Source organism: Homarus americanus, unplaced genomic scaffold (genome assembly GCF_018991925.1).
Source record: "Homarus americanus isolate GMGI-L3 unplaced genomic scaffold, GMGI_Hamer_2.0 scaffold53225, whole genome shotgun sequence".
In the NCBI taxonomy this organism is placed as follows: domain Eukaryota; kingdom Metazoa; phylum Arthropoda; class Malacostraca; order Decapoda; family Nephropidae; genus Homarus; species Homarus americanus.
This window is the reverse complement of record NW_024750875.1, coordinates 1,261,749-1,289,146: the sequence shown is the minus strand read 5'-3', so window position 1 is coordinate 1,289,146 and position 27,398 is coordinate 1,261,749. Positions and strand designations below refer to the sequence as shown.

The following is a 27,398-nucleotide window of genomic DNA, read 5'->3' as shown; positions in this document are numbered from 1 at the left end:
AGAAAATCACTCCATAGAATAAAGTTTGTTTTGGGGGGATGAATACCGTAGTTAGCAATTTGTGGCGGTTGTGGTGCTTGTTTACACTTATGGCTCATTATCTTAGACTGAGAAATATTTTGATGACCCCTATTGATGACCGTTTTCGTCGTACTGCTGATGTTAATCATACAAGAGGTGATTGTTCATTCGAAACTATAACCCCAATTGTATTCTGATATTCGAGTGGATAATCCTATCACTTTAGATTTCTGCTCTCGTCAACAAAAAATTAACACATCTTCATCACCCATCAGCAGTGAAGTTGGCCGATATTCACATTAATATCCTTCCAATCTCTCTTTTGATGAGTATTCGTTCGAATCACACTGCTCCGTTGCCAGTTCCACTGTGTGTGTTGGTGGGAGGGTCAGCGTAGTGACCTATCGTCCAGGAAGGGTACAACAGATTATGCACCCTTCACCGCAAGTGTACCACGAACGGAACTGTACTATCGTGGACAAAAGTTCGCTCCTTCCCAAACTGAAGCAGTATCGACCCGCACAGCACACCCGCACCAGATAACAACCAGGGTAAGTCAGTTCGGAGACTCATTCCCGCGTCTCAGTTTCACTACAGGGAGCGAACTTTTGTCCACGATAGTACAATAAAAGTACAGTTGGTTTAGTTGTGCTCCTAATGTAAAGTACAATGCAGTATTTCCTTTTATTATTATTATTATTATTATTATTATTATTATTATTATTCGACTGTTATGTAGTTATTTAGTGGCACCTCTCTCATCAACTACTGTACCTGTACCAAAAAGGTGATGATGAATATGCAAATTTGTCTTCCGTTTGTGTGTGTGTGTATACACCACAGGTCTTACACAATACAGCTCACACAGACCCACCCACCCACCCACCCCTACCCACACATCATTCCTGGCTTTGAGTTCCGGTTCGCAATTTTTTTCCTACGTCATAAGTTATATAGTGGAGAAAGGTAACAAATTATGACTATTTTAACTTATCCTTGACATATCTTAACCAAGCCTAACATTCACTAACTCACCCTAACTTAATCTAACTTTCCCTAACTTAAGTCACCCTAACTTAACTTAACCACACCAGAATTAACATACAGGTATTTGTGTTGCTAGAGCGTTTCACATGCTAAATTCTCTGGCTGAGTTCGAAAAGGGCCAATGTCAAAAAATGCCAATTTAGACTTTGGCCCATGAAACCTGGCCTCCCCCTCCCTCCCTACCACCATACTGCCCCTCCCCACCACACTGCCCCCCTCCATTACCACCACACTACCCTCCCCTTCACCACCACACTGCCCCCCCCCACCACACACACACCTCCCCTACCACCACACCTCCCTTCACCACCATACTGCCCCTCCCCACCACATTGCCTCCCTCCATTACCACCACACTGCCCCCTCCCCTACCACCACACTGCTCCCCTCTCCCCTACCACCACAAGCGTCATAACAGTGGTGACATACATTAAGTGGGGTGCCGTCACCGTTGGCCACGGGAACAAGGACGTGTTGGGTAACCTAAAAGTAGCGGAGCGGGAGAGTGAGTGAATGTGTATACCTTCCGCGATGACACACATGTATATCCGCCTTGGTGTCAGTGTTGGCTGGTGTACCACAGTGGTTGGGTGACTGATGCTTCCGTCACTGATCCTCCCGTCTGTTGTAATCTCCTAAATAGTTCTTGTTAAGCTCCTTTAGTGAGTGAATTTGACGCCCGGAATCGAAGAAATTCAACTTGTAGCTTCAAGAGTGGACAACCCCATATGGTAGTTGTGTATAGCAGTTGTACGACTGAGTCATCTCCCCGGCAGCAGCAGAAGGCGACCAGCAGTTATCACGACCACTGACGACTAAAGATGGCGACTGAGTTCAGGATCTTAGTGTAGGACTGAACTTGCCCGAGTCAAAGGAATTCCACCTGTCCTGAAGAGGATTCTTACAGCATGCCAGAGAGACTCACGTAGACGTCCTTCGTTGTGTTGACTCAAACTGACGACTGAGCCTTTTGATGAGTGTGTTATGAAAGACTCAAAGTGGCCATTGAGTCAGGAATCCCTCCCGGTGACTTAATCCTACACGACCCAGCCAAGCAGACTTAAACACGTGTTGAGGTGAAGAGGGTGGTGATGGGTGGGGCCATCGGGGGTCCATGGTGGGTGTTGGCGGTGGGAGTACTTCTTCAGGCGGGTCCTGGTCACCTCTACCAGTTCAAGACGGGCCAGTGTCAGTCAATCGCCCCCACAGTATCCGATTTCTCGCTGCAGAAGGTAAGAAGAGTGACCGGTCAAATAGGCCCCAGTCCTTGGGCTCACAAGTGCCATTCGTAATAGACCAAACCATAACATGACCTTTAGGGCCGGGAGTCTGTCCTTAATGGGCCCGAATAATAATGGTTCGATTAAGGTAGATTGGGTCAGCCATTTAGTTAAGATTATTTTTTTAGGCTTGTCATCCAATCAATCCGTCAGTTCGCCAGTCTCGTTACGTCGTAGTCAATTAAATCAGTTAATACTGTATGTTAGTTTATTAGTCTCAGCTAGTTCGTTTGTCAGTCATTTAGCGACTCGGTATAGCCAAAATACTGTACAGTACTCTCACTGTAGATCGTTCATTTTGATACGATACTGTATACAGTATGTGTGTAAGAGTGTGCGCATATGTATGTGTACGTGTGCGCTGTTTGTGTGTGTGTGTGTGTCTGTAGGCCTAAACAACAGCGCCATGCTTTGAACCCCTGGCATTACCTTTAAATTTCTCATACTTAAAATGTAATTTAAACAAGCATGACTAAGAACTGGTCAAGGCTTCATTAAGTTACCAAACATCGCCAGTTTCCTCCTGTACTAACCTAACGCTGGACAATAAAGTTCATAACAAAGAACAGACCACCGGCTGAACTGAACGGCTAGTAAGCTGGTACCGGTAACTGGTGAAATGATGTATTAAATCAAATGCAGCGTAGAATATGGGGCGTGCAATGGACCATCATCATATTTTAAATAAAAAATGGCGCTGCTCCATCACCTCATTTTTCTAGCGCCAGTATCGAGAATTATCATATTTGGAAGGAATTTTAAATATTGAAAATAAATCAGATACTGAAATAGTGGATTATAAGCGCATGATTTGTTATTTACAGGATTCTAAGTGCAAAATAATGTTGCTCATTCAGGATAAAAATAAATTAACACATTAACACTTTTTCGTATGGTGAGAGGGGCCTTGCGGGAATGTCCAATGTCCTCCAAACTGAAGCTCTCCTCCCCCTCCACATACGGCGCCATCTTGTCAATTCCTTGGCTAAACACAACACTTTTTATGACATGTAATTGATTCTTATCTCACCGTTGCTCTTTGATGGTAACACAAGCTTATGTAATTATCTAAGAGGCTTAAAACAATTATTATGCAAGTATTCCATCGTAGTATTAATATAACTGAGATGTCATATGTGGCACCACTCCACGGGTTAGGGCCCTCACACTGACACAAACCTCGTTTTCTTTAATACTTGTCGAGGTATAACTGACTTGAATATTAAATTTACTATTTTTTACTTTACTTTTATCCTCTTCGCCACTGATCGGCTTGTTAGCCGCTTGGGCGATCGGTCACGTCTCTTTTCATTTATATTCTTCACCAAAAGATCGGCTCGCTAGCCGCCCGGGCGATCGGTCACGTCTCTGTCACGCACTGTTGGCAAATACTGGGCATGCACCGGCTCCTGAATGTACCTGAACCCGCTCCAGTGTTGGTCAAGTCTTCTCTTGAAAGAGCTCACACTCGGTGCCGTCACAACACTCTCTGGTAGATTGTTCCAAGAGTTTACAACCCCTCCGAAAAAGTTTGCCCTCACGGTTTTCTGGACTTGCGGCTTCCAATCTTGAGCTGTGACCCTCAGGGGCGAGCGTCCGCCAGCTCCAGTAAGGACACTCAACTGAGTAGTGCCCCTGAGATGCTTATACACCCTCAACTAGGTCCCCTGCCCGTCTGTAGTATAGGCAAGTTCAGGCGCTCCAATCTCTCAGGGTAGCTGAGGTGCCGAAGTGCAGGCACCAGTTTGTGGCCCTCCTTTGAACATTTTCAACCAACTGACAGTCCCTAGCATATCTCGGGGACCAGATGGGGTGACAGTACTCCAGATGGGGAAGCACTTCACTCCTGAAGATCGTCACGAGGGACGGGCCGTCTAGATATCTGAACGACCTTCTTATAAGACCCAATAATTTATTTGCCTGATTTACCTTCTTCTCACAATGAATATTTAATATTAGGGTATCCGAAGCACAAGGGGCTGTGCATAATAAGCAACATAAGTTCAAATTTCAGATATTTAACTATTGATTACGATGTTAAGTCTGGGTTTTCCGATACTATTATTCCAGTTAAGAATAATCACATAATCACGACCAATCACATAGTAACTCCGCCCACCGATTACACAGACAAATAGAAACCAATAATTATGTAAATAAAAAAGTTATAATAATGTAAATAAACTGAAAGGCAAATTCGACTGCTTTGAACCAAAACAAGCAAGTGAAGGCCCAATAGCTACTGATTTATGGAAATACTGTTGCCTATCTTACTCTTAAATACTAAATATGTTATAGACAATACGAATGTTAAGTTACTGCTTTCTTATCTATTTTATTTATTTATAAACAGTGTATAAAAGGAATAGAAAATACACCGTTTGATTACACACCATACTGGAAATACATTTTTGCGTATTATTTTTTTTATCTATTATCATTAAATTTGTCATTCTATATATTCATGATTTCATCGATCGTTGTATTATTTTAATCATAAGTTCACTATATCCTTCCTGCATTGTGTCATGTGAGTGTTTCTTTCTCCAAACACATTTTATTCATTCTTCCTTTAGTCACATTTCTATCTTTCTTCCATCATTCATCACATTGTGTTCATTTTCCGTCTCCTTCACTCCTTCATCTTTTTGACACTGAGGATGGTATCACTTCTCACTGCCACACAGGACAGAGGTTCATACACAAAGGAATATATCATAGACCAGACTTGACCAATACTGGAGCAGGTTCAGGTACATTCAGGAGCCGGTGCATGCCCAGTACTAGCCCAAGCGGCAAACGAACCGATCAATTGGTGAAGAGGATAAAAGAAAAAGAAAAGTAACAGACGTGACCGATCGTCCAAGTGGCTAACGAGCCGATCAGTGTTGAAGAAGATAAAAGTAAAAGTAATAATCATTAGCAGTATATATAGGTCAGATTCATGTGGGTTGATGTCGCTGTTCACTGCCATGCAGAACAGGTTCGTACACAAAGAAATACATCATATTCAGTAGTAGTATATACAAGTGATCGTGGGCACTTCGTGCCCGGTGGTGAGTTCGGCTAGCGCGCAACCTCAGGAAGGATGGCAGCATACAGCGACATTGTTTTCCAGCGTAAATAAAATGGTTAATTAATGCCTTCCTAAAGAAACCTTCGACATGGGACCAGGTTTGTTCCTTTCTACGATTTTTTTGCGATTTTTCCACCAAGTTTGATGAAAAACGATTGTGCCGTTTCGGCTGCCCAGAACAGACACACACACACACGCCTAGTCCTATAGTATATTAGATAGGTCAGAGTCATGTGGGTGATATCACTGTTCACTGCCATGATCTATTCCTTTGTGTATGAACCTCTGTCCTGCGTGGCAGTGATACCACCTTCAGTGCCAAGACCTGACTGAATTACTCAGAATAGGCAAACAGTACTCCAAGCTTTGTCAATAAATATTATTGAACTAAAAACTTCATCTTTTTTATTGTTTACGTTCGTGTTTCTCAATCCTGATCTCTGGTAACGTCCATCTGTTTAACATCGAAACGTCCCCAGCCAAACCTAGCTAAAACCACCTTAGGGGTCGTTAGGCTAGATTAAATATACTTGGCTAGGTTAAATTAATTATAATGTATACTTTAATATAGGTTTAGGCTATAGGGTGTATTCTTAATTAAGCTAAAGATAGGTTATATTAAGGTGGGTTAAGTTTGTTATGGTTAGGATGTTATGTTTAGCTTAGGTTAGGTTTGGTTGGTTTAAGTTAGAATATAATTGTCTTAATTAGCAAAATAACTATACTGTACTATGCAACCCACTCTCTCTGCCCCCCCCCCTCCCCACACACACAGTCCCTTCCCCTGCCACCCTCACTCTCCATTTCCCCTGCCACCCTTACTCTCCATTTCCCCTGCCACCCTCACTCTCCCTTCCCCTGCCACTCACACGCCCTCTTTCACTCTCTTTTACAGTTCCTGGGAAAATGGTATGTGATCCAGGGAACCAACGTGGCCTCAAGGTGCTATTCCCTGACACTGAGTGAGTCGACCACCTCCCCTGGCAGCTTCTCTCTGGCGGTGGACAAACAGCTCTTCTCCTTGAGGGCGGCGGGGGTGGTGCACAAGTTTCGCTACGAGGCACAGATCTTCCCCAACCCAGAGAATCCTGCCTCCATGGTGCTACGTCTACCTTCCCGTGAGTGTGAGAGAGAGTGAGTCGTGTTCTAGATACATATACAGTATCTCCCTAACACCCGAGTATTTTTGTACGTGGTAAATTTGGCAGGACATTAATTTTTAAAGCCCATTCATTCACATATCTCTATAACTTAAAATATGCTTTATAACCATTCAAATTTATATTCTCCTTTGTTATATAGGCCCTATACAAGAGTGTGTGCATTTATCTGGCCACACTCCAGTTTTAGTGTATAATTCCCATGATGATGACAGGTCCATCACAGTCTAAACTTGTCACAATTATCCATGACTTCCACAACCATGGGTGTAGTAGGTGTACGTGTTGAACCTATACCTAACAGGTTCTAATAGGGTGTAATGTGTACGTGTTGAGCCCATTTCTAATAGCTTATAACCTTTTTTTTCTATACCTAACAGGTTCTAATAGGGTGTAATGTGTACGTGTTGAGCCCATTTCTAATAGCTTATAACCTTTTTTTTTCTGTAGAGGTGTATAATGATGTGAGTCACGAGGTGGTGGGAACAGACTACACCAACTGGGCGGTGATGTGGAGCTGTACGCCTATTATGTTCGGGCACCTGGAGTCTGGCCTCATCCTCTCCCGCACCGCCACTCTGCCCCTGGATAACCTCATCGACATCAGGACCACTCTGCAGGTGACACACACTCTCCCTCTCTTACTTTCTAATTCTCTCTTCATATATTATTATCATTATTTTAACTAGTACAAGTATATAGGTGTAACGGGGAGCAACAGTGACCCCCTACGATGTAGTTAACACAGTCTTGTCTACATAGTCATTAATTAGCACATTATAAGATAAACCAGGAACAGTCACTGCTCTCCACTTTGCTTGGTGACGTGACTGACCCCTCAGAAGTGTAGCTTAATGTATGAATTGAATTTTGCCGCAGACACCAGCTTGTTTATTGTGTACCCCATACTCATCCTGTATGCGTTAGTGCAAAAAAAGGATTACCGAGTAGAAGTCACAAAGGGTGTTAATCAGACCCTAGTAGTGAGGTTATTGTGGCATTGAGTGTTATAGAGTATTTCCATTACATAGTTTATTTAATTCACTACAGTACTAAATGTTTATGTAAGAGCGCTGGTCACAGAAAGGGTATAACTGTATACAGTATAATGGAATCCTGTTTTTCCTTTTCTCACTTTTTCTTTTGTAGTTCTTACTTTTATCTCTGGCCTGTATGATGTGTCTGTGGTCTCCTGATATGATACAGTATAAGGAAGACTTTAAATCTTTTGAGAATACAGTATTCTCTTGATCTTAGTAAGGCATCTTGGGGATAAAATTAAGGGATTGTTATTTTGTCCTTTTTTTTTCAAGTGTATACTAAATAAAGACTCATTGTCAGGGCCTTGGCATGGACTTGTGGGAGCTGTCGACAGTCCAACAGGGTGACTGTAATCCAAAGTTAGGAGGTGGCTTTTTCACCCTGGAGCTGGCCCCTACACTGTCCAACACGGCTGTAGATTGGGATGTCCTTATTCCTGTAGAAGACCTTCCTGCCCTCTCAACTACTGGCTGCTTTGTCCAGGAGGGCGACTTCTACTTGTACTTTGAGGTATGTCCGCCAGGTAGCCAGAATGTGATCTTTCAGCCTAGTGAGGAAGGCAACGACGACTCCATTCCTAGAGTGCCGGGGTCTACAACGACGACATCTGGGGGGTCTGAAACAACCTCTGGAGGGACTGATGGAGGTGAGGACTTGGAGTATTACTACTATTATACGGATGAAGGAGAAGACGAAGCCATCACAAGTCCCCTGGAGAATGTGGATGTTGTTGACACGAAGGTTGAGATAAGTGATGAGGACTTGGAGGACAACTTGAGTGATGATGATGAATATTATTACTATTATGATTATTATGAAGATGAGGAATACGATGATGAGGAAAATGATGCTAAAATTGAAGAAAACAGCAGTAGTGATAAAGAAAAAGACAAAGAAAATGATGACAATGAAAATAATGATAGCAACAGTAGAAGAGGTAATGAAGATACCAATGATAATGAGGATGGTGATGAGTATGATTATTATGAATATTATGATGATGAATATTATGACGATGAATATTATGACAATGACGATGAATATTACGACGGCGACGATGAATATTACTATGACGATATTTACTACGATGATGATGATGATGGATACAATGAGGAAGACACTGAAAAAGACACTACAAAATCAGTCTTACCCTCGTCATCCAGGGTAAGGAGAGCAGATGACGACGAAGTTGATATAGAGAGAGAGGGACCCACTGCCACCCGCATCACAAGAGACGCCCGACACAACGTCATCAAGACCTCGCCTCCGACAAACGTTCACGAGGCGCCGGGAAAAGTCGTCGAGAAAATGGAAAAGTTTAAACAGATGGGAAAAACAGAGGAAAAACAAGAAAATTTAATCAAAGATACTGGAATAATTAGGAAAATTATTTGGACTACAAGAAATATTTATAAGAAGAAGAGGAGGGAGAAGAGGGACCTGAAATTAGAGAAGAAGGATACAAAGATTAAATTAGGAAGTGGGAAGGATTCAGAGAAGAGAAAGGGGGGAGAGAAGAAAGACAATAAGAAGAATGATGTGAAGAAAGATGCAAGAAAGAACACACAGGGGGAGAAAAACAATGCAAAAAAGACAACCGAAGTGATGACAAAAAATAATAAGAAAGGAGAGACAAAGAAGAATGAAGCAAAAATGAAAAGGATGATAGACAATAAGATGAAGATGAAGACAAAAACAAGAAAGAAAACCAGGAGTAGGAGGAAGAATCAGAACCCAGTGGTAGCTAAATTGATCATGGTGTCAGCACCCCTTCAGAGGTTCCTCCTGCAGCATAATGTGAGAGTTAAGCGCCTTCCCGTCAAACTCCGCTACACCGACCTCAGTGCCTTCTTCAGCGACCCGGACGAGCAGCGCCAACTACAACGGCTCGTCCGGGGCGCTGGGAGGAAGTGGAAGGTCGTACAGAGGATGAAGACACTCAAGAAGAATGGGAAGAAAAATGTGAAGCTCATTAAGAGGAAGAGGAGGAGGAGGAAAGGGCGTCCTGTGATGATGAAGACACAAAGACAGAAGACAAAGAAGATGGGGAAAGTTAATAATAGAGGAAAATTAAGAAGAATGAAAAAGATGGGAAATAATAATAACCCAAGGAAAAAGATGAGAACCAGAAGGAAACAAACTGAAGGAACGAAGAAAGGAAGAAGAAAACGAAGGAGAAATAGGAAAATTAAAAATAACAACAGTAAAGACTTAAATAAAAGGAATATGAGACAGAGGAGAAAGGGTAAGAGACATAGGGTGAATAAAAAGAGAATGGAGATAAGAAAACGTAAAACACAGAAAAATGAGTTGAATGAAAAGGATGGAAAGAGTAAAAAGGATAAAGGAAAACTGAAGAAAGGTGAGGAGAAACGTAAGAAAATTAACAAAGTAAAAGAAGAGAAGGAAAGTGAAAAGAAAGGAGGAAATATAGAAAATAGACAACTAAAGAAAGTAAAGAGAGAAGAAAGGATAGAGACAAAGAAAGAAAAGAGAAAAGAAAGGAGAGAAAGGAAAGAGAAAAAACAAGAAAAGAGAGATGAACAAAGAGAAAGAAAAGAAAAGAAGAAAGAAAAGACAGAAGAAAGGAAAGAGAAAAAGGAGTAAAGAAAACAAGCAAGAGAACGAATGGCCCAAAAGAAGAATAGTTAAGAAAAAACAACAATTGGAAGACAAACAATAACACAAGTAAAACGTGAACTTGAACTTGGGAAACAGCCAGAAGTCACAGGCGACAAGATCTGGAGAGTATGGGGGGTGGGGGGGAGCACTGGGATGACATGCTGTTTCCGAAGTTCATGTTGAACCTCAAGGGGAAGAAGATCATGGACAGAGCGGAGATCCAGGGCACATCACAGGTGTTTTCCAGCCTCACCAACAAGGACTTCCAGATCTGCTTCCAGAAGTGGGAGGAGGGGATTCAGCATTGCATTGAGGCTTCTGAAGAATATTTTAAGGGTGATTAAAGTTTCACTGTAATATATTGAAAATAAAGATTTTATGAAGCCAGTCCGGGAACTTTTGGATCACACCTCGTATACAGTACATTTACTGTATATGTAAAGCCTTGATCATTGTCACTCAGGCTAGTGTTTACAGCATCTACAGGGCATGGTGTGAAGGTGGTGTCCGTATTATTTGTTTTACCTCCACATATTGGTGTGTCTGTATGGCAACATCCCAATTTGTTTCCTCTTAGAATGATTACTGTTCCCATTATGTTTACTTTGTGGGTACAGTATTATGATTATACTGCAGACAACACTAATAAACTACTGTATACTGTAAAGATAAAATAAAACAACAAATAATTAACATGTATATATTCCTAGGCCACAGATTCAAGGGAATCAACAACAAATCTTTACTTGGAAGAACTTCATCTGCAGCTGCTCAATTTGTTTATCCATCTGTTGTCACTTCCTCTGCTTCTGGATTGGACGTCCTCCACTTCTGAGTTTTAAGTCTTAACTTCAACTGCAGAGAGATCAGGTGGTAAATATTAGGATGTTACCAACCAGAGACAGTTCATCTTCTTGTGTCAGTCCTCCAGGTGGCTGTTTGTGTGTTCTACTGTGGAGTGAGTTATTCCATTTGATGACTTGAAATTCTGAGGTCCAAGTTAGTGAGAATTGTTTTACAATGACAGCTGATGCTGACCCATACAAGTAGGCGCAGTAACTAAAGGAGGGTTCTATTTAAGTAGGCCACAGATGCTGCAGCTGCACAAGATTGCAGAAATCCTTGTGCTCATTATACAAGACTAAATGGCTGCTGTTTTGTACCCATGTCCATAGACTCTGTGAAAAGTGAAAATAGCAGGTGACAATGTAGCTTCACTGATTGTAGTGAACCTATATCTACCAGAACATGTGGTGGGCGAATTAAAATGTCTAGGTTTTGGAGCGCTTTATTCAGTAAGGTAAAGGACCTATTTTAATTCTCCCTTTTCTTGTTGGGAAGGAGAGTATATACTATTGTAGTGGAGAATGTTCAGGTATGGTGGCATTCACTGTAAACAACTGGAAAATACTCTAGTCAAGGACACGCTGCAAATGTTCCATCCATGTAGAATTTTGTCTGTGGGAATATTTTTTATCAGTCATCCCTGACATAGATCAGAATCTTGTCCTGGTCACCATTCATTCATAACAGAAACCTCTGTTTGTGTCCACTGTCCCTGCAACTCAACACTAGCTTCAGTACATTGCTGACTGCTATCATCATATCCCTGGAATCTTCCTCAAGTGACAATTAACCAAGACCATTGTTAAATAGCTCCAGGACAGAAGTAGTCTTATTCCTGGTGTCTTCTCTGAGTTGGGTCTTGATTTTCCCTCAGCATTATTTAAATTGTCTTCAGGATGATGATGGGGAATAGCTTTGATAACACATTGGAGGAAGGCTTACTGTTAGTGAAATTCTGTATATTTAAAAACATTGCTGCCCCGCCGCACACTCAGTTATGAATGGGAACATGTGAGTGACAGCAGCACACCGAGTGGCCAGATTCATGCATTTTAAATCTGACACCATGTGGATCTTGTGGTTTTGTCTTTTGAGTTTGGGATTAATGTTTTTTATCTTTGTTTTTTACCTTATGATAATAATTTATTTTTATTTTTTGGGCAATTCTGTATGAACAATTTTGTGTGGATGCGACAGAGTAAAAAAAATAAAAATACTTATAGATACAGTACTTGGAATTATGAGTTAAAATATAACAATAACAGAGCGTTGCCTCGAAGGAGGACAGGTAAGGTGATATACCTACGGTGACATCTAACTTGGCAACCTGCTAAGTCCACACAAACGCACGTTCATTATGTCGGGCCTTACTTAGGTACTTCACACGAGTGTTTTTGTCCCATGCGGGAGAAGGCATGTAATAATAATAATAATAATAATTAACGGTTTATTAAGAAAACATGGCAGCCTGAAGGCTGAAAATATACAATGAACAGAGATGATGAAATTGGGGAGTAAGCAGGGTGTGCTTTGCGAATATCGAATAGGGTATTAAAATATAAATTGCGGATCAGCGGGGTTGCAAATAGCAAGGTATTTCTGCACAGTAATCTAGGAAGATGTGAATAATCACAAAAAGTGATCAGACCACCTTTTATGTTTCTTAGTTGTTACCTGTAAACACACAAATACAATGTATACAGTATAGTAATTATGGTATTCAACAAAAGAATGTTTAAACTGAATATTTCTGTCTGATCACCTTCATGTTTTGAAGAGAGATACACATGGCTTCATCCCAACGATTAGCATTAACATTTGTTTGTGACACAACATTCTCCTGAACTTTGAGCACTGCCTTGAGCACCTTGAGTAAGTTATGGACACAAGACTTACTCAACTGATCAATTCTGTTAACAGAGAGGAAAAGCAAGTGAATAAATTGAACTGTAAGATAACAGTTCATTATTACAGTTGGGATAGCATTTAACTGTCTTCGATATGTTTCTCTTTGCCTCGACCGAAGCTGTTTTTGTACATAATGGGAATATTTTATTGCTAAATTTTCACAAATATTATCAAGTGCTGACTGAACATTTAAAATAATTCTGTGAAGCATAGATACCACTTCAATCTCTGGCTTTGGTCTGTACAGGACTTCATAATTAATACTACAAATCTGTGAGATAAATTCTTGTACATTATCAAGACTTACGACCTTGTGGGTAATATTAAAAGGAGGAAAGGTTATCATCTGTGGTAGTTCTAAACTCACACTTATCTGGCTTTCCCAGTCATCATAATCTAACTCACTACAGTCTGCCCTCTCCCATGTCCTCCACTCACTAAGTTGGGTTACAGAGGACAGCAGTTTCTTGTGAAATATAGCTGTTGGGTGGTAAAAACTCTTATACTTTTCAATGCATCCACTTAGAACTTTAACTAGATTGATTAGGTTCTCTGATGCCTCACTTACAGCAATGGAGTCAAGATTTATACCACAAACACACACATTCATTTCACAATTACCTGTACCTGCTTCTTTCTCATTATTCTTCTGTTTCATATCACAACACATTTTGTCCTCTCCAGGTTCTGAAGAATCAATATTCTTAGTACTAATACAACTTAGAGTTTTACAAATTAAAGTTCTTTTACATCTTGATCTCCAATTTCCGAGGGAGAGCACAAGCAGACTGAGGTACAATGTGTGGTGAGCTACACTCTGAGGTATCTGGTCAAATTTAACTTCCCCGTGGCTCACTCGGTCGCGCACACGAGGGCCTTGAACAAAATTTAAGAGGTCGTGCAGTGCTTCATTAAGTTTCTTCCCAACAAAATGCAATACAAGATTACTATTTAATATCTCTACCATACCAACTGTGAGCGGCGGCTTATCATGCTGCTCAGCTGAAGTATCAATGTTACTGCCACTGTTTCTATGTGATGAGTATTGGTTGTGCTGCTCCACACTTTGATTATGGATCACTTTACATACAGTAGGTTGTAGAATTTCATCCAATGTAGTATATAAAGTAGAATTTTCAGCAGTTAAGACTCTGTCCGACACTTCATTAGCATATGCAAACAGGCATCTCAGAGAACACTCCAGCATGGGCAGCAGTAACACCACACATAATCCCCATCTGGAAAGATATATTGTATAAAAAATTATAGTCACTTGATTTGCTGAAGTGGTTTGGCTACATTTACAGACTAACAAAAAGAGAGTAAGATTCAGAAGTACAGTATATGGTATGAGGCAGAGGATTAGACCAAATAAGAGATGCATTATAAATGTGAGCAAAAGAACATCCAGGAAGCAACTGTGTGGGTGAAGAACAGCAGAGCAAGTGATGAGCGATTTTAGGATATGGATGTGATGCTGGGCTGGGTGAAGCAACTGTGGTAAACCAGACAGATTTTTGGGTTCTTGTTATGGTAGGAGAAAACTACAGCAGAACACATCTGTTACAACAGTAAGTGATTAAATGACAGCAAATAAAATGGGTACATAGTTGTCTTGCTTCTAGCCACATTATGACATACTGTCGTGGGAAATGTTTTAAATGAGTGACAAAGTGAGATTATTTGAAATAAATGATGATAAATACAGAGTTGAAGTTTTATCATGAGTTACTATGTTCCAATGGAGACTGAAAATAACTGAATTATCAGTTATCTAATATTCTGCATAAGTTCGTTCCACAAACTCTTGCTCATAAATTAGTAATTTGTTAAAATGCAATACATTTCATTGAACATTAAAATAATAGTGTTTTACCTATACTGTGCAGTTCAGTATTACTAGATTTTACCCGTTATGGTGCAGGGTGGAAGGGGAGGCAATGATCCCCAGATTCTTGCCTTAACTTTTAAGTTAGTTGATGGTCCACCCATCGGAAACTCCCACCATTGTTCAGCAACTTGTAGGTCACTCCATTTCCTTGTCAGGAAGACAGTTGACCTACGAGCTACTACCATCACCACCTGACAGTGTACTGTACTCACTTTATTGCTGGGTGTAAGGGTCAGAGTGTAAGGAGGGAAACATATCTGCTATGGTTGGATTCAAACTTAGACCATCTCCTTATTTACCTTTAGTTAACCTTCTAATTTATTATAATTATATTTTAAAATGGCCAAAATATTTGATCATCTTACTTTTTAGCAGTTAACAGGTCAAGTGCCTTCATCCAGGCAGGAGTCATGATGGCTGGCACAAGGGGAGACTTAGTTATCAACTCCTCCATCACTGGTCTGGGAGGGATAGCAACCTCTTCAAATACACTGCTCAAACTAACTGCCTGAAAAGTCGAAAAAATTATTGAAAAATATAAAATATATGTATTATTAATGTTTCAAGATTATTTTGTAATGAGGGAAAAATTAATATACAATCTCTCCTCAACTTACGACGGGGTTCCGTCCCGACGACCAGGTCGTAAGTCGAATTGGTCGTAAGTCGAAAAGGCGAAAATAATACACAGAAATTCTAAAATGGGTGTCTCTTTTTCTTCTCAGCACCATGAAAACTCTCACTTTTACGCTTGCCAGCCATTTTAGGAATTACAAACGAAAATTTTGTCAGTACGCAGCGCGATCACTAACGTCAGAACTCAAAAATACGTAATGTGAAAAATATTTTAAACGACCATGGCCATCGTATGTCCGGGTTGTCGTCAGTCGAATATGTCGTAAGTCGAGGAGAGACTGTACAATTTCCGCATTCTTTATCTACATAAAGAAATGATGAAAGTTAAGGAAAGAAAATGGACCCATAAATAATTGTAATATTCCTCTCAAAATACTGCTCAGTGATCTCCCAATACCAATCTATTGCATACTCATATGTATCCCTCATTTAGTGATAATTCGCTTTAGTAAAAAATTTGATACCCTTTCTCACTTAACACAAAGTCAAAATTCTGCTTAGGGATAGGTTGACTCACTGGGATGGAAGAAAAACTGGGGGTGACGTGGCCTGCGAGATGGCTTAATAGGTTGCCATTGTTACACGTAATGAAACTATAAAAGCTGTGGAAAAATTATTACATGTACAGTCAGGGTCAAAAGTCTTGCACACTTGACAGTATTTGGCATTTAAGTACCCGAAGATCTTAGGTATTAAGAAGTTTTATCCCATTTTGTGGTTCAGGCATAATATGTGATGACAAGTCGTGTTATTAGTATATCCCAATCATAGATGTATAACTCAGAAGTAGATGCCAGATATTGTTACGTGTTCAAGACTTTTGACCTCGACTGTACAATACCGTACTCGAATGCGCTTAGAAATAAAGAGTGTATAATATAAAACTATAAAATAAGAAAACTGAAGAGCATGTGTGTGAATGTGTGGGAAGTGAACGTATGTGTGGCGGCAGTGGGTTGTAACCATGTTGCCAGCCCAGCTGTGCTTCTTCCCCAATGGCATACACACAGCACAGCAGCAGCTACACACGTCTGAGTCAGATGGGTGACTGCCTGGCTGAACTGTGTCTCTTCACCCAGAGGATAGTTTGGGTGTGGAAAGAGCTTTTTTCACATAAAATATGTGCTATTTTATGATATGCTATACAGTATAGCAATTTTATTGTTTAACATAGCAATTTTTAATAATTTTTGACATAATTTAAAATTTGTTTGATTTAGACTCACCTCGTGCTCACTAAATTGTTTAACTCTGAACCACATCCTCTATATAGAATTTTTGGTGTTAATAAATCAATCATTTAACTTCAAAACCATTTATAACAAACTCGTTTAAAGGAGGGAGTACTGTTCTCAGTGTTTATCACCCTGGCATTTGAACCTGTTGTTCGCCCTCTGTGCTTCTTTGTTATCCTTCATTTAGCGATATTTTTGCTTAACTTTAGGTTTTCTGGAAATCAACCTCACCGTTAAACGAGAGATACAATACCTGTAGTTATCATAGTTGACCTCTTATAGGAGGTACAGTGGAGCTGCAACAATTCACAAAATACACATTCACATTCTTGAATTCACAGGTACAGGTGCCTCTATTACTAACTCATTTTTAAATTTCGCTGTCAAATATTCAAAACTTCCAGCGGAACGGCAATTGCTGCAATGTTTATTTACATCATAAACCAAAAAAGTTGTGAAAATATCATTTCAATGCTTTAATGTGACTTAGAAATAAAGAAAATATAAAACTACTATAAGACATGAAAATGAAGAGTTGGAACTGAATTATGGGTGGGAGAGATGGAAGGTTGGGTGGCTGGACTGAGTGGAAAATTCCCTTCCTATGCTCCAGTAGGCTCAATCACCCCTGTGACACCTTTAAAATGACTGTATGGAATTTCATCATAATTCGAATAATATTTAAATTCATTTGATGTTATAAAATAATCCACCCCCCACCCCCATCCAAACATCTTGTAGTGACACATCTACACATCTGGTTAAAATCCACTGTTACTTGTTCACAATTCCTGTACACATGGACAGATGCACAAACAGAAAGTATGCATTCCTATGTTCCTCTCCCGGGATGACAGGAGACAGAAGACCTCTTAAGGCAGCCATCTTACCTCTGTGAATGACATCACTGGTCTACAAGGAACATTTACAACTTGGTAGTCTCTGAGGAGTCTACCACAGTCTGCAAGGATAATGATGATGGTGGCAACAAATGCTGGGTTTGCTTCACAAGGACTGAGGAAGCCATGCCAGGCAATGTTACGCAGGTTGATGCCCAACACTGAACCAAGCAACACTCTCAGTACCTGGACCTGGCAACAAAATCAAGTGTTACTACAGTTTGAACAAAAAGATATATATTGGGCCACATCACAATGTTCCTCACATTCCTGAATCTTACATTTTTACAACTGCACTTACCCTAACTGACACCTAAGGCCCCTAAAAGATGTTTCAGATAAAAAAAAAGGAAGGTATTTTTTTTTCAGAGTTGCATTCATTATCGATGAATGTAATTGTACAGTTTATTATTGTGATTAATATTTGGCATATAAATTTGACATTGTGATTTTTATATTTCATTATTCAATTATACGATACTTGTGGTGTGATGATGTGTACAGTATTTATATCTATATGTGGGTAAATGGTTTCCACACTGATGTTATTTTAGTGCCACCAACCCCAACGTAACCTAACCGACTATATTTTCTTTTTACTCAGTATATAAATAAATGTAAAAATTTTATATTATAAACTCAACAAAATCAGCTGTAAATAAAAACCATCTTAACATCCTTTACAATGAGGTCATTTGACTGTTTCACTATGGACTGGGAAGATGGGGTATTTCATATAGTAAAGTACTTGAATTAAAATTAAAACAAAAACCTGTTATTAGACAATATTATGTTAACAGATCTGTCTCTGCTCCCTCAGCCTCACTGTAGTCAAAATTGGCAGGTGGGGTGAATGTGTCTCCTGAAATTGCCCATTTTTCTGACTTGAGTGAAAAAGAAACACACAATGATGCTGTCACTCCCTGGGATTTAGTGTTTAGGGTCTCAGCAGGTATATTAATACTGTATATGGAAATTCTGTTGCTTAATTTCCTTTTAACCAGTCAAAGAGAAAGAGTAGCCAATAAATAAAGAACAAGTGAGGATGACCACAGTACTGGCTGACTGACTGTATGCTTAAAATTATTATTTATTTAAGCTGAACTAATACAGCATCATCTAACTCCTTACCCTTGTTGGCCCCAAGATCTCCTGTAATTCTTCTGTAACAAGAAGGTCTCGGAGTAAAAATGGAACTTGTTCACGTTTCGTCAGAACAAGCTGAAAGAACACATCATATTAATTATATAACAATTCATTAAGCTTTACATGTATGGACTATCAACAAAGGATGGGGGTGAGGGAGGTACCACAGGGGATAGACATGTTTACCCAGGGAGTCTAATAGAGTCAAGTAGCTTTTAGGTTTGATGAACTTACTGGTACATGATGCTGGAGTGTTGTATAAAGCCAAGAGGGGCACACCAGAGGCCTTGTTGTGGAAGGGTACAACAGCAGAAACCAACTAAGTAAGGCAATTAAAATGACAACAGATGTGGGGAGATGCGTGTTAATGTTGATTCTGGCCACTCTATGCCATCATGGGAAAATCCTTACAAGAATGAAAATGAATAAAGTTTGATGGAATAATGATCACGGTGATAATCCTGTGTTTGTGGGAAAGGTTAGTTGCTTCAAGGATAGATGAAAAAAAAATATATTAAATAAAATATATCCATCATGAAAACCTATGCAAATTACAAAGTCCTGCTGTAAAACTTTGGTAAAAATGTGTTAAAATGGTTGTCGTAAAAACTCTTCAGCTGCAAGAGACACGACTCACACCGTTATATCTTATACGACTTATATTGATTTCCAATGAATTTTAAACTTATTATATAGTGATGCCAAACCCTTTGTATGCTATGTTAATTAGGATCTTCTCTGAATATTAGTTCTAAGTGTAGATTGTTGTTCTTATAGTAACTATGAAGGGAATTGGTGACTGGTGATACTGTTATTCTACTCGACATTATGTTAAGCCTATCCCAACTGTATACATGTAAAGTAACTACTGTACTGTACAAGAGCTAATTGGAACTGATTGAGAAGACTATCTATCGGAATATGACAAGTTCAAGATACATCATCCTGAAGTCAGTACATGACACTCTGGGTCACTAAGCTACTTGTTTAGGCAAAGTTTTATTGATATTTCTCCATTTGTTAAACAGGTTCTAAGAAGATGTTTTTAAAAGATGTCCAAACTGACAGACAATGTGACAACTATATATATCCACGCATTTTGAGTTGTAGATGGTGTACTCCTTGTGTCTCTCTGTGCTGAATAAAATTGTCTGGCATTAACAAAATATTATATTACCAGGAAAGGTGATGTCCCGTAATGAAGGGGATTATAATGAAGTTAATACTGTACTATGCATTGAACTGATTCTTTTAATAATATTTTCAATGATAAGTTTAAAGGGTTAGAACACTTGTTTCATAATTAATGTTGTTATAATGTTAAGAAATTCATCTACTGTATCTCATACAACTTTACCCGAATTACTTTGTTCTGAATGTGAGAAATGATAAATTTTGTTGAAGTTGTTACTGTTGTGTTAAATGGAGCAGAAAAACTATATACAGTATACACTCCCCGGTTCATGGAAAGGTTCCAGTACCCTGTACTGAATCACAGATGGCATCTCCCAGGGGGATGCACTCAGCCGCCTTACACATAACCCTCCACAAACAGTGTTGTTACGCCGTACTGGTTACCTTCCTTAATAACAGAAACTCTTGTGCAACCTGAAATTTTTTATAATGGGGCTTATGGGAGGCATTCTGTATCCTCGACTTTCTGTAAACTGTGTGTTGTGTAGCCCAGGGAGTGTCTGTACTGTATTGCGTGGTGCTTGAATAACTAAGGTTTTCAGCATGTAACAAGGTTAGAAATTAAATTACTGTAGTCCATCAACAATTAACTCTCTGGGCGCCAGACAAATTTATCCAACTGAAGCGAACCCTTAGTCATCAGAGGATGAAAAAAATATCAAGATAAATAACTTTCCATAACAAATACTTATTATTGGACGGATGAAGACATAGATACTTACAGCTCCTCCCCGACCTAAGACCTACTCGACTTACGACCACCCGGACATACGACCGCCTCAGTCGTACCAAAATTTTGTCAAATTACGTATTTTATAGTCCCAACGTCAGTGATTGCGCTGTGTACTGACAAAATTTTCGTTTGTAATTCACTTTAAAATGGCTGGCAAGCTAAAAGTGAGAGTTTTGTGGTGCTGAGAAGAAAAAGAGACACCCATTTTAGATTTTCTATGTATTATTTAAGCATTTCTGACTTACGACCTGGATTTGGGTCCCTAACCCAGTCGTAAGTCGAAGAGGAGCTGCACATACTGTACAGTAATATCTCTGTTAGTCGGAATCCCTCAAACCCGGAACTCTCCGATAGCCAAAATTTTAATTTTCTCGGAAAATTGTTCCCAAAGCCGGAATTTTCCGGAAAATTCCGGCTTTGGGAACGATTTTCCGAGGGGCACATTTTCCGGAAAATTCAGAGAAAATTTTCCCGATACTCGGAAAATCCCGGGGATGGGGGAGTTTTCTTGAGAGATAAAAATCAGGCGCATTTTCTGGAAATGCTGAAAAAAAATTTCCGTTACCCGGAAAATTCCGGCGATGATGGATATTCTTCTGGGTTCGAGAGAGTATGTAATGGGCAATTTCTGGAACTTCTGAGAAAATTTTTTTGTTACCCGGATAACTCCGGGGATGACGGATTTTTTCCGGCTTTAAGACAGTCGTCTCGTTACCCAGAAATCTCTCATTCCCGGAAATGCTCTGCACCAATTGTTCCGGCTAACGGGGATATCACTGTATTTGTACTATACATTACCTATAATAATACAAGCACATATACAGTACATACAGGGTGCACAGATATCCGATGATGTACTGTATGTGTAATGACAAAAAACATGAATGACCACATCCCCATAAAAATCAATTGTCTATGTTGAAGAATATTGGGGCTACAAAGAATAATTTTAGAGGTCAGTGAACACAACCTTAGTGCCCCTAAGGAGGATATTCCTGCCACCTCAGGACACCTAATGAAAACAACCACTACATCTTTCCAGTCGACAGCAACTGACCACTTACATTTCCTAAAGCTCTCTCAGTCACAGCTGTGATGGTCAGGAGGGCCACAAGATGGCCACTGTTACAGCTACCTTCATATATCTGTTTCAGGCAAACATTAATGTCATCTTCCTGAAAAATACATAAATTTTATAAAATGGTTCTTCACTAACACTTGAACTCAAAAATGAAAAATAATATTTTTATAATCTTCCTGACAAGGTTATACAGTCCAGGCGGTCCCCGGGTTATGAACGGGTTCCGTTCCTGAGGACATTCTTAAGTTGGAACATATGTGAATACCGTACTTACAGAACAATGTTTAAAATCCCACTATATCCTTGCCTAAGTCCTTATATAACTCTAAAATAAAGTAATTTAAGAGAAAAGAAGAAATAGAAAGACAAAATACAGTGAATGAAAGTAAAAAATATATAATCATCAGGTAAATAAAATACTGTAAATTTCAAGTTTAACCCCGTTTGTAAGTCGTGGGCCCCATGTAGTTACTTTCAACAGCTTTTTAATACAGGTATACTGTATAAGTAGCCTTTGTTTATGCTGGGCTAAAACTTGCATGAACTGTACCTTAAATGTATGCTTTTTTATAACGTATATCTACAGTACTCTGAAATTTGATAGGTATGAAGAAATATGTATTTGTACCTGATTTGTCCACTCCAAGAATGGGGAAATATTGACACTATATTCATCTTGTGTGAGATTCTTTAATGAGTTATGGCAGTGACCAAAAAGTGAAGCCATCTTGACAACAGCCTCACAGAACCAGATTTTACTCCCATTTTCTTCTTTTATGTCTGAAAATAAAGATCTCAAGACAGTAAAGTTGATCTGGACCATGTATGAGTTGCTGCTTCTCTTGTCTCCACATGAAACAAACTTTTGAGGATTTTACATAAAAAAAAACATAAGGCTGACTGCAAACTGTGTGCAGCCACACTTTTATTGAGTATTAGTATTATGGAATTGAACATGGAGAAAAACATGCACCAGATGAGTTGTTAGATAAGTAAATAATTTTTTCTCATTCTGTTATTCTACATGCTTGCCTGTAATTTCATAAGAGAATCAACTACATTCTTAAGAATTAAAAAAAATCACCCAGTTATTGTTCCATGGCCACAATTTAAGAGTTAAGAAGTGGTGGATATGTCTTTGGGGCGCCACTTTTGGAAAAAAATATGTTATTAACCTTTACAGATGAATTAAAATATATTAGTTACACAAGTGAAAACAGTCAACATACATCAGGAGCTACCTTAAAAATAAATGGTCTTTTATTATAAATGTTGCAGGATGACAGAAGCACAAAGTTTCAAGATCAATACACCTATTTAGTCATTGAAACTAAAATTCACTTGTATTTTTTCTCCAATTTTTTTTTAGCTTTGTATTGTATGAGGTCACAGCCATTGACTGGGCACCAACCTTGACTCTAAACCACCAGTTGGCAACAGTATAAGTTCACACTGTATGGATAAGAAACACTTCATAATTTGTCCTTTGACCATTCGGTGTCTTTGAGAAGGTTACCTTTGTCATCCCATCTCTGCTGACTCGCTATGTGTTAGGCCTCTAGTGAGTGGTCATTAGGTTTTTTTTTAACGGGAATTAGCCCACCCGGGCACAGGTCGAACGACCCACATCTGGGCCTGGGGGGGGGGGCAAAAAAATAAGAACAGAAATAAATTACTGTAACACTTTTAGAAGTTATCCTTGAACATATTTTAGCAAAAAAATCTAACTCTGAAATTCAAGTACAGTACAGTATGGTACAATACAGGATGGTACAGCACAGGATGGTAAAGTACAGCATGGTACAGTACAGTATGGTACAGTACGGTACATTATGGTACAGTACAGCATGATACGGTACAGTACTTTACAGTATGGTACAGTACAGTATGGTACGGTACGGAACATTACAGTATGGTACAGTACAGTACGGTACAGTACAGTATGGTACAGTACAGGATGGTACAGTACAGTATGGTACAGTACAGGATGGTACAGTACAGTATGGTACAGTACAGTGAGATAGCAAAATGGTAAACACTACGATAATATTGTATGTAAATTCCTGTACTGTATTCATGGTTTGTCAATTAATTATTTGTTTATTTAAAGTTCACCTCCAGGAGATAATGAAGGAAATAACCAGGAATGAAATGTTTGACATGGAGTAAAGTTACAAACTAACACTAAGGAACATCCATTCTGACCACCCTGTACCTTACCTAACAATATTAAACACATAAAAAGTCCCAGTCAATGATAAGGAAAGTTGTATACAAGCAGTGCAGTAGAATTTAATAGACTATACTATATATTATATATCAGATTTACTGTAGTACTATACCTGTAAACAGTTCCTCGACTTTTTGCCAAACTATCCCACAGTCACGACGGATCCATGAAATAGAGTTTGAATCTGCCACCTGGCCACTGCTGGCAGGTGTTGCCTTCTGCAGTAGATCTTTTACCTCAGGGGAGAGGAAACTTGACTGACTCATAATCCATGACAAACGCATCATTGGAACTTGAGGGAAGCACTGCCTCTCAAGTGTCACCCTTCATTAACACCTGAAAAATATATTTATAACAGTATATACTGAATATAAATTTTTTTACGGGAATTAGCCCACTCGGGCACAAGTCGAAGACCCACAACAGGGCCTACGGGGTGAAAAAATAAGACCAGAAAGAAATTAAAAATAGAGAAGAAAAAGGTTATACGTACTGTGTTAATCTACACCATGAAGATGCTGGAAAAACCAGCTTTTTAAAGTGAGACAGATTGTATGAGTATGGAAACACAAGAAGGCAGAGCATTCCACAGTTTGGCTGTGTGAGGAAAGAAGGATGTACTATAACAGGTTATTCTAGTGTGACCGACATCCACAGAGAAACGGTGGGCACCGCAGGCAAGACGTGTGTTATGAGCCCATGGCCTTGCCGGCGGTACACAGGATGCCAAATCCACTGAACATTGCCTGTTAAAGTACCTGTAAAAGAGAGAGAGTGAAGCAACATTGTGGCCAAGAGAAAGGGAAGAAAGTTTGTCAACTAAAGGAGGAGAGTTAATCAGACGAAATGCCTTTGATTCCACCCTATCTAACAGTTGGACAGAAGAACCACCCTAGATATGAGAGCAGCACTCCAAGTTAGGACGAATGAATCCCTTATATACTTGAAGCAACTGCTCAGGAGTGAAGTAGCTACGGCATCTGTACAGCATTCCCAACTTTCGGGAGGTAGCTTTAGCTATGTTGAGGATGTGTGATTTCCATGACATATTGGAGGAAATGGTGAGGCCTAACATATCCATTTCAGATTTCGCAGAAGGATAGCATCCTGAAATGTAATTGGTGGGAGATCATCTAATTTACAAAGTGTAATTGGTAAATACTGAGTTTTATTACTATTGAACTTAACCAAGTTTCTACCTCCCCATTCAGAGATGCTGCACAGATCCGCATTGATAGAAGTAATGATATCAGCTTTAGAAAAGATCTAGTTTGAGAGTTTGGAGGAAGGGGAAAATGGGGAGGCGAATAAAGAGTAGAAACATCAGCGTAAGAATGGATAGAATTAGTTGTAGTGTGAAGTAAATCATTGAAAAAAAGAAGGAAGAGAGTAGGTCAAAGAACAGAACCCTGTGGGACTAATATATTTCTTGATACTGTGCAGGACTTTTTTTTTTAACACCATCACCTGGTCACTGATTCTTTCAATCTTCACTACAATAACACAACTTCCCTCACAAGTAAACAACACTCTTTTGTCATATTAAGAAAGGCATACAGTACATTGGTTAGACTACAGCATTTTTTGGCATGAATGGACAGTTTTTAAGTTGATGGTCATGAGGTAGGAGACATACAGTATACTTTGAGTTCGAGCATTCACTCAACACAGTGAATACTCGAGTCTCATATTAGGGGTTTGGATACATTAAAAAAAAATTTCGAGTAGCATTGGATTCTAAGTGAACTGTGTGCTCCTATGCTTCTTGTCCTTCCACGAGCCATTTTAAAATTTAACTGTAGATATGGTGCCCTGTACTGGTTATTGTTAATTGCATCACAAGTTATCTGTGCTTGTGGAGGATGAAGACAATCTGCAAGGGTACATCTGTTAGCATGAACTAGTTGGCAAGATGAGCAAATGTTCAAAATGCAGCAGAGAACTGACAGTGAAGAAGAAATATCGAGTACTGCACTGTATGTGTTTCAGTGCAACAACCGATAAACATAAAATTAGCACAATGCTGCTTCAAGAAAGTTGCTCCCATTGGTACCAGATATCAAGTAAGTTCTTTCTGCTTATTATGTGTGTATGGCGGGGGGGAGGTTAGGTTAGGTTAGGTTAGGTTAGGTTAGGTTAGGTTAGGTTGGGTTGGTTTGGTCAGGTTCTGTGCATTGTCATCTCCAATTTTGTGTTTTGAATCATGCCATTAGTATCTCCAGAAATTTTGGTCCAATTACATAAGTTATTTTTACTGCTAACTGTGTTCTCCAAATTTACTGTACCAAATAATGAGCAGTAATTATGGAGTGAAGGAAGTACCAAATAATCTATTACCGTATTTTCAGAGAATGACTCAAAATAAATGTTAGTATGATGATCCACAACTAACTAAAATCTGGGTAATCCTGGAGCAGATAGTTAACACCAGAACGTGGAGTTCAATTTCGTTAATTTTTTCCACAGAAGTTCTTTGGATGATAATGACTAATAAAAATTATATGACAATGTACAGAACCTAGTAGAACTTGACCTAACCAAAGAAACCTACCTAACCTTACCTAAAATGTCTGTTTAATATGGCTGGGGGGCAAAGCTGGCTTGGAAGTTAGGTAGATTTCTTTAGGTTGTTTAGGTCAGGTTCTATTAGGTTCTAGTAAATGTTACATATTTTAAACTAGTTACTATAATGATAAATACATCTGTGGAAAAAAAAATTAAGGTAGCTGTATTCTCGTGCATTACATGGAGTGATAGTTGTTATCAATTTTATTTACAGTTTCGTTTTCATGAGTTATCGGTTTATCAAGACTAAAGATGATGGTTACATAAATATATAATTTTAAACAATTATAATGTATTTTATGATAGTGTCTACACGTTTGGAAACACATGTTCTTTACTTTAGGACGAGACGGTTTATATAAAGTGAAACTTATTTAAAATTATGTCACTGTAATCTACACACTATTTATGTATTTATTTTCCGTCAAAAATGGATTTCATGGTTTTCATAAATTGGTGTTAAAGAGAAAGTGTGAAGCTGAACAATAGTCAACAAACTACAATAGTCCAGAGTTGCCAACTTAGCGACTTTGTAGCTAGATCTAGCGCTTTTTGTTTTTTTCTCGCGACATTTTAGAGCGATTTGCGACTTGTGGCAAATCTAGAGATATCCACAGAAATCTAGCGACTTTCTGGATACTTTTGGACTGTCCATGAAAACTCGGTTTTCCTAATTTCGAGGGCAGTGTATTGGGCCTGCTGTTGTTTTTTTGTTTCATAAATGACATGCCTGACGTTGTACACTCCCCTATACAAATGTTTGCCGATGATGGCAAGTTATTTCGGT

General features: G+C 39.2%; 2 protein-coding genes across 4 annotated transcripts; one reads left to right on the top strand and one right to left on the bottom strand.

Moving 5' to 3' along the window:
* The first annotated feature begins 1,643 nt into the window (after positions 1–1,643).
* Positions 1,644–10,591, top strand: LOC121854471 (MATH and LRR domain-containing protein PFE0570w-like). The gene is made up of 5 exons (XM_042349147.1): positions 1,644–2,300; positions 6,320–6,542; positions 7,035–7,204; positions 7,926–10,035; positions 10,344–10,591. Exons 1-5 carry the CDS (start codon positions 2,160–2,162, stop codon positions 10,589–10,591), a joined length of 2,892 nt encoding a protein of 963 aa, XP_042205081.1. The 5' UTR covers positions 1,644–2,159.
* Positions 10,592–12,526: 1,935 nt separating this feature from the next.
* Positions 12,527–27,129, bottom strand: LOC121854450 (endoplasmic reticulum membrane-associated RNA degradation protein-like). Of its 3 annotated transcripts, none has more exons than XM_042349123.1 (8): positions 27,110–27,129; positions 24,159–24,382; positions 22,445–22,596; positions 21,800–21,910; positions 18,794–18,883; positions 17,654–17,854; positions 15,258–15,400; positions 12,527–14,239 (listed from the first exon to the last, which is right to left on the bottom strand). In XM_042349123.1, exons 2-8 carry the CDS (start codon positions 24,331–24,333, stop codon positions 12,829–12,831), a joined length of 2,283 nt encoding a protein of 760 aa, XP_042205057.1. In that variant the 5' UTR covers positions 24,334–24,382; positions 27,110–27,129; the 3' UTR covers positions 12,527–12,828. The 3 variants fall into 3 exon arrangements, with proteins under 3 accessions (XP_042205057.1, XP_042205056.1, XP_042205058.1); XM_042349122.1 differs by having other exon boundaries at positions 27,015–27,121; XM_042349124.1 differs by having other exon boundaries at positions 21,800–21,880; positions 27,015–27,121.
* Positions 27,130–27,398: the final 269 nt, after the last annotated feature.

Excerpts from the sequence above, each read along its gene's own strand:
- LOC121854471 (XM_042349147.1), top strand. The coding sequence starts at position 2,160 with ATGGGTGGGGCCATCGGGGGTCCATGGTGGGTGTTGGCGGTGGGAGTA. Across the intron at positions 2,301-6,319 it reads CCGATTTCTCGCTGCAGAAG|TTCCTGGGAAAATGGTATGT; the intron begins GTAAGAAGAGTG and ends TCTCTTTTACAG. Across the intron at positions 7,205-7,925 it reads ACATCAGGACCACTCTGCAG|GGCCTTGGCATGGACTTGTG; the intron begins GTGACACACACT and ends ACTCATTGTCAG.
- LOC121854450 (XM_042349123.1), bottom strand. The coding sequence starts at position 24,333 with ATGATGCGTTTGTCATGGATTATGAGTCAGTCAAGTTTCCTCTCCCCT. Across the intron at positions 18,884-21,799 it reads CTGAGAGAGCTTTAGGAAAT|CTTGTTCTGACGAAACGTGA; the intron begins GTAAGTGGTCAG and ends GTGTTCTTTCAG. Across the intron at positions 17,855-18,793 it reads AGATCTTGGGGCCAACAAGG|GTCCAGGTACTGAGAGTGTT; the intron begins GTAAGGAGTTAG and ends TTTTGTTGCCAG.